Raw genomic sequence first — 7501 nt, 5'->3', positions numbered from 1 at the left:
GGATCGGGACTCGGTATCGGCAGATACACAAAATCAAATGACTCGGAATCGGATCGGGCCCAAAAAAAACCTGATCGGGACATCCCTAGTCTTTACTCTTACTCACATATAGCAGCAGGATCGTTTCATAGTTATTAGTGCTTCTTTCTCCACATATCATGTTTTATCTGATAAACTGTCAAATGTACCAAAGCAAGCTTTCATAGTCTCACAATTGGAATATGGAAAAAAATGTATATCACAATACAAATGATTTAAATCACGATAACGATATACATCAATAAAGTATATTTTCATATCTATTGTCATATCTTACTTTTCTGACTATTTTAAGTAGCAGATAACTGAATAATTACAAGTGAAAAACAAACATTTCAGTGCAGCAAAATACATCAAATAAGGATTGATGACTGATAGACAGCAGTCTTCACATTTGTTTCAAAAATCTAAGTTATTTAAACTGAATTTGAAAAAAAAAAAACATTTTTTTTAAGTGCATAACAGGCTCAAGTTTCCTAGTAGAAAAACACATTCTTGCACAAAATTCTGCTAGAATTCTGTCCGTTGCATCAACTGTTGAAGAGTCATAACCAAAACAATATAAAGTCTGGAGCTGAAGCTCCGATGATGAAGTTAATTGTTTTTTTATTTCAGAACTTCTGTCTCATTTTTAAATGGATGAAGAAGTTCTCACTGGTCCTGAGGAGCATTCAGCTTTAAAATCCAACATTATTCTGTATTCTAGAGCAAATAATATTTTACAACACTCTGTTATATTTATAAAGATCATGAATCAGTGATCTGGAACGTTGCACATTTCCATTTATCTACACATTTATCTCTACAATTATCTCTACAATCATCTACACATTTATGTCTACATCACAAGTATCCGGGTGCTGCTCAGATACTTCTGTTCCACAGCTCGGTTTATCTCTTATTGTCATCTCACATGTTCGTCTTCGTGGACTTTCCTTGAGCTTTTTGTTGTGTTAGCATCAGCGCAGGAATAGTCTCCCTTTACATTCTGGAGTCTTCTGTCACGTCAGAACAAATCAAAGATGAAACCAAAGTAATAATTAATCAAATTATCTTAGAAACGATACAAACAATAAAGGAGAAACAGACACGTTTCTACTGCCCAGCACTAGATAAATATGTAGAGATAAATGTGTAGATAAATGTGTAGATATATGGGGGGACAGGGAGAAGCTGAAGGTGCAGGACTTCCGATTCAGAACATCAAACTCTGCATTCATTAGACAGGAAGAAGCGGTTCTGGACCGACACCGGAGCCCTCGGGTTCATCAAGCAGAACCTTTACATGAAGGGAGAACAGCTGTGGAGCCACTCTGACATCAAGTGTCAGACACGGAGGGGGGAGTGTGATGGTCAGGTTTAGCTGTGGAGCGTCTCACAGCAGCTGATGAGATGACCAGAACACAGGTCCAGGTTCTGCCAGCTGAAGACAGAAGCAGTGACCCGTTTGGGTCAGACCAGAACCACCTGTGCGATGTTCTGCAGGAACTCCTTCCGGAACTTTCTGTTTCTCACTCGCAGACTGATGACCTCTGATTTAATCCTCGAGATGATCTGAGAGGAGCAGAACCCTCAACCTCCTCAGAGAAACCTTAGCTCCGCCCACTCCGTCCTCTTCTGCTCTTCTGAACACGTGACCCGGTACCGGTCTAACAGGCCGCAAAGATCCGAACTGAGCCGGGTCCAGGAGGAAATCCTCCACACTAGACTAAACTTCACTCAAACACTCTTGTAGGAGTGCGAGGAGCTGTCTGCGCGCGCGCTCCTTCTGCGCCTTTACGCAGCGCGCGCCTCTCCTCCTGCTCCGTGTCTGAATGAGACGTCGCCGCTGAGAGTTTGAAAGAGTTCGGGAAGTTCTCACCTTCAGAACCTCCACAAAGAAGAGCCAGGAGCAGAACCACGGCCGCGGTTCCGGTCCGGAAGTCCATGTTCTGTCATCCAGGAACCGAGGAACCCGAAACTTCACCCGAAAGCCATGGATCTCCTTCCGCTGGAAGGGGGTCGAGCCCGCGACTGCGCCTGCGCAAGGTCAGTTCCTTTTAAGGTAAGTCCGACAGCGGGCACGCGCGTTGGCGTGCACAGATGAGTCAGTGTCTGTTCTCTGCGGTTTATGTACAGAGAACAAGCTTCAACAAAACTTTATTAGAAGTGAAAGAAAACAACAAACGTCCTCGAGGTGCATTCTGGAGTTCACTTCAGAAACAAACTAGAATGTGGTTCTTCTAGCGGGTCCTGACCTGCAGGTGAGGACTTGTAGGTGAGGACTTGTAGGTGAGGACTTGTAGGTGTGAATGTTGTCTTCTTCATGAATGGAACAAACAGAACTCTGTTCTCTCAGAGACACATGAGGAACTAGCAGGTTCATGTCAGTTACTTCCTGCTGCACTCTCAGTCTGAACTGAAGATGTCAGGGATTGTGGTGGAGGACCCAAGCAGGAGACCAGACTTGGTGGCAGAAACATAAACATTTACTACATCAACTTGAACAAACCAGTGACATGACAGAACATAAATGAGCAGATGACCGGACAATGAGAACTGAAAACCAGACACTTAAATACACTGAGGTTGATAAATGAAGACAGCTGTGGATGGTTAACCTGAATGTGGTGAGACTGACGGGGAAACAGAACATGACAAAATCAAAGCACTGAATCATGACAGAAGACACTGATTTCATGAACCCTTTAACACCTGAGAGGTCGCAGACGGCGCTTAAACACTCTTAAACACTCTTTAAGACTCTTGAAGAATCTTTAAGACTCTTTTAGACACCACGCCGCATTTCTCTGCTTCACAATCAGCTGGAGTTACACTGATCGTGTTAACACTGAAAAAGTTCTGGTACGTCAAAGAATTTTAATCGTGGAGCGTCACATCTCAGGTGTAAATGAGCGTTCTGGACCTGACGCTCATTGGACAGGATCATCAGATGAGATCCAGATATGATCCAGAGAGATGATCCAGACAGGATCCAGACATGATGCATTTGATCATTACGTATTTTCCAGATAGAATCTCAATCAGATATTATTCAAATATATGATCCATATGATCCAGGTATAATCAAGATTTGATCCAGATGGGATTCAAACAAAGTTTTGACTTCAGCAGAAAACGTTTCTTTTTTTTAAACATGTTTTTTTTTATCTTCTCAGTGAAATAATCAAACCCAGAACTTGGAGACCTTCACGGTTTGGATTCTTCTCGTCTCAGAAGTTTCTCTCATTTTCTCTGGACCTCCAACATGGTGGACGGACGGATGCTGCAAAACAGAAGAACCTTAAAGTGTATTGTCCACAAATCAATCAGGGTACTCAAGATGGCAGCAGGAGGAACCGGAGCTGTCATTACGCTCTTGGTTTACTTTGTAATTATAAACTTCTTAAAGCCCTTATCGCAAATACCACTAAACAGAATGGACAGCAGTTATGGATCGTTTAATTCATCAAATAATTCGACCAAACATTATACTGCTGTGAACTATGTACAATTGGATAACGTAATGGCGAAAACAAGTACTAGCTCTGGAACCCACGCACTGGCTGTGACGTTCGTCTATCCGTCACTTTACAAGATCACCAACCGGACAAAAGCAACAACTGTAACAAGATCGGTATCGACCACCGGACTTATCATCACAATTTGCTTGATGCTATCTGGGGATATCCACCCATGCTCAGGGCCGGGTACCGGGACATCGGGGAAAGCTAACCCAACAGCGGCGGCTACATGCATCTCTCCTACCTTACAGGTATGCTCTTCTGCACCTTCATGTGCTTCGGTACGTCATGCTAATCAGCTGAATCCTCTGCAATCCACAACAACTGTGTTCGAGCTGCTTGTCCGAGGAACCGGGGGCGATGGTGTTGAAGGCGCGGTGCCAGGGTGGTCCGACTGGGGGAGGCGTATGGAAACGCGGGATCCCGAAGCGTGTATCGGAGCGTTGCATCATTACGACAGTCCGGAGTCCATGATTCAACAGCGTCTCACAAACTCGACATCGTATAGGACCAAGAAACAGGCTCCTGACCAGCAACAACAACAAACTTCTCCTCAAACGTCACTCCATGGTTTTTCAGTGACCATGGATACACAGGACGTAAACAGGAAGCGACTGAATCCTGGGATCGCTAAAAAACGAAAATGGGCATTCTTTCGAACTGTCAATCATTCTAAGGTAGTGGACTCTAGATCAAAACCCAAAGGGATTTTAGGAGGCCATTTAAACATAAGAAGCATCATGTCAAAAACAGAACAGATAAAACACTTATTACTTGATTCAGATTGAGACTACCTCTGTCTTTCTGAGACTTGGCTGTATAAAAATGCCCCTGCAGCAGCCCTCACCATCCCGGGTTACAAAATGTTCAGGAAAGACAGGGAATGTGCAAAGGGTGGTGGAGTCATGATTTACATTAAAGATTGCTTTCAGTGAAGGGAAATTTTTTGGCCTGATGTTCATGGACTGGAATGCTTAGGTTTGAATATTATCTTATCTTCACAAATGTCTTTTACAATCATTTTGATTTATCGTCCCCCATCATCAGATGGTGCATTTTATGAAAGATTTGAAAGTCTACTCAAAAATGACAACCTAAGGAAGGAAATTGTGTTAATGGGGGATTTTAATATAAACTGGGAGGATAAATCAGCAAGAAAAAATCTTAAGCGAGTGACTGACAAATTTGATCTTATACAATTAATTAAAGGCCCAACAAGAATTACCAACTCAAGCAGCACTCAGATAGATTTAGTTTTTACCAACCGTCCAGAAAGAATAATGAAGACTCACAACATGTTAGCCGGCCTCTCAGACCATAATCTTCTCCTTGTCGTTAGAAAACTATCAAAGAAAAGATTTATTTTCTCAGCCAGAGAACATGACTTCATTGGAATCCCCAAAAACCTAAATGAGGAGCTTAAGAAGGCTGTTGAGCAAACTGACTGGAATCAAATGTTACAGAAAACTGATTGTGAAAGAGACTGTGAAATATTTACAAAAACACTTGAAGAAACAATTAGACGCTTTAGCTCAAGAATCAAATTTAAACGAAATAAAAATCTGCTACCATGGATGAACTCTGACATTCTAAAATTAATGAAAGAGAGGGACCTAGCACTAAAAAATGCAATCAGAAATAAATCTCTTAGCTTAAGACATCTATTTACATCATTGAGAAATAAAGTGGTAAAAAGTATACGGAAGGCCAAAGCAGATTTTTTCATGACCATAATTGAGAATGCCGAAGGGGATTCCAAGAAAATTTGGAGAGAATTAAAAAAACTTGAAGGAAAAGACACAAAATGGAAAAAAGATTTAGAAATAAATATAAATGGACAAATTACTAATGATCCAGAAACAGTTGCAGATGCATTCAATAGATTTTTTATTGAATCGGTGTCCTCGATTGCCAGTAGTTTCAAATCTAAAGAGTTGTATTCTTGCCTATAAATACGACAGAGCCCATATTCAACATAACAAGTATCACTGAAACTGAAGTCTCACAAACAATAAGAGCATTCAAGTCTAACAGAACAAAAGATATACTTGGTATGGACACTTTTTTACTTAAAGAACTTGGCGCAATCTTAATAACTCCCTTAACAATCATTCTCAATCAATCTATCTCTGAATCCATATATCCACGTGCTTGGAAGTCTTCAGCTGTGATTCCAATCTACAAAAATGGAGACTCCATGCTGCCTTCAAATTATAGACCTATCAGTATCATCCCAACAGTGTCAAAGGTCGCAGAAAAACTCATTGCCCAGCAAATTATTTCTCACCTCAACAGCTCGTCTTTTTCTCTTCATCCAATGCAGTTTGGTTTTAGAGCTCAGCACTCGACAGAGACAGCTAACTGCTTTTTCACAGAAAACATAAAGCTTCTGTTAGATAACGGTGGTGTAGTTGGGGCTGTGTTCCTCGACCTAAAAAAAGCTTTTGACACTATAAATCATAAAAAACTACTGACCAAACTAACAAAATTCAATTTCTCCTCAAAAACTATAAAATGGATGGAATCCTATTTATCTAATAGATCTCAAACTGTTAGGATAAATCATCATCATTCCCCTCCTATCCCCATCTCTACAGGTGTTCCGCAAGGTTCCATTCTAGGGCCTCTACTTTTCTCTATCTATATCAATGACCTCCCCTCTGTTTGTTCCGACGTCTTTGTTCAGATGTATGCTGATGACACTGTCATTTATGCCTGTGGCAATAACACATCTGAGGTGGCTGAGAATCTTACTAAAACAATGGTCGTGTGTCAGAGTGGTTGGAACAGTCAAATTTGAGACTAAATGTGAACAAAACTGTTGCAATGTTCTTTTCTAAAACAAACCGTAAACATGTTCTGGCTGATGTTTCTGTGGCAGGAAAGAAAATAGAAGTTGTTGAAAAATTTTTAAGTTTTAAGTCCCAAATTCAAAATGTATGTAACCGTGTTAAGTTTAACCTGTCCAATTTTAGATTTATTAGGGCAAATATGTCACTGCAAGCTGCTACAATGTTTATGAATGCAATGATTTTATCACACATGACATACTGTCTCTTAAGGGCTGCACGGTGGCGCAGTGGTTAGCGCTCTTGCCTCACAGCGAGAAGGCCCCAGTTCGAATCCCGGCTGGGACCTTTCTATGTGGAGTTTGCATGTTCTCCCCGTACATGCGTGGGTTTTCACCGGGGACTCCGGCTTCCTCCCACCGTCCAAAAACATGCTTCATAGGTTCATTGGTGACTCTAAATTGTCCCTAGGTGTGAATGTGAGAGTGAATGTGTGTGATTGAGGTCCTGAGACAGACTGGAGACCTGTCCAGGGTGTACCCCGCCTTCGCCCATCAGTAGCCGGGTTAGGCTCCGGCACCCCGCGACCCCGAAAGGGACGAAGCGGTCTGGAAGGTGTGACATACTGTCTCACTACATGGTCTCAGGCAAACAAATCAGCATTAAAACCTCTGGAGTCACTTTATAAACGAACAATTAAAACACTGTATAAAAAACCATTCAGATATCATCATTGTGACATTTTACAAAAACACAAACTGTTAAACTGGGAGAATGTCATCAAGTACACAAAACTATGTTTATTTTATAAAATCATTAATGATATGTCATCTCCTCCACTCAACCAGTTTGTTAAAATAAGATCCATCTCCCAAAGAGTGACTCGAGGGTCCGTTCGACAGGACTGTATAGTTCCTTTGCGGAGAAGAACCTTCAGTCAGAGCGCCTTCTCCGTAACAGCAGCTCAAGAGTGGAACTCTGTTCCTCACGCAATCAGAGAACTCACCACATACTCTGTTTAAAAAGCACTTAAAACACTGGCTTATATCACAACAAACATGTCGACATTGAATTGTTTTAACTGCCTGCCACTCCCTGTCCATTCTATGCCACCTTTGAGTCTTTTATAATAGTCTTAATGCTTCTTACTGTGTGCATTTTATTATTGTT

At 41.4% G+C, this 7501-nt stretch overlaps 1 protein-coding gene across 1 annotated transcript in view; it reads right to left on the bottom strand.

Moving 5' to 3' along the window:
- The window catches only part of LOC112141508 (T-cell surface glycoprotein CD4), a 6674-nt gene extending 4565 nt beyond the window's left edge, over nucleotides 1-2109 (bottom strand). The window contains exon 1 of the mRNA XM_024264661.2: nucleotides 1901-2109. Within this exon, the coding sequence (XP_024120429.1) occupies nucleotides 1901-1967 (67 nt within the window). The 5' untranslated portion in view covers nucleotides 1968-2109. The remainder of the gene's footprint in view (nucleotides 1-1900) is intronic.
- Nucleotides 2110-7501: the final 5392 nt, after the last annotated feature.

The sequence above is a fragment of the Oryzias melastigma genome, linkage group LG18 (assembly GCF_002922805.2).
Source record: "Oryzias melastigma strain HK-1 linkage group LG18, ASM292280v2, whole genome shotgun sequence".
Classification (NCBI taxonomy): Eukaryota; Metazoa; Chordata; class Actinopteri; order Beloniformes; family Adrianichthyidae; genus Oryzias; species Oryzias melastigma.
Note: the sequence above shows the minus strand (reverse complement) of the source record. Positions and strands in the feature narration are given on the sequence as shown.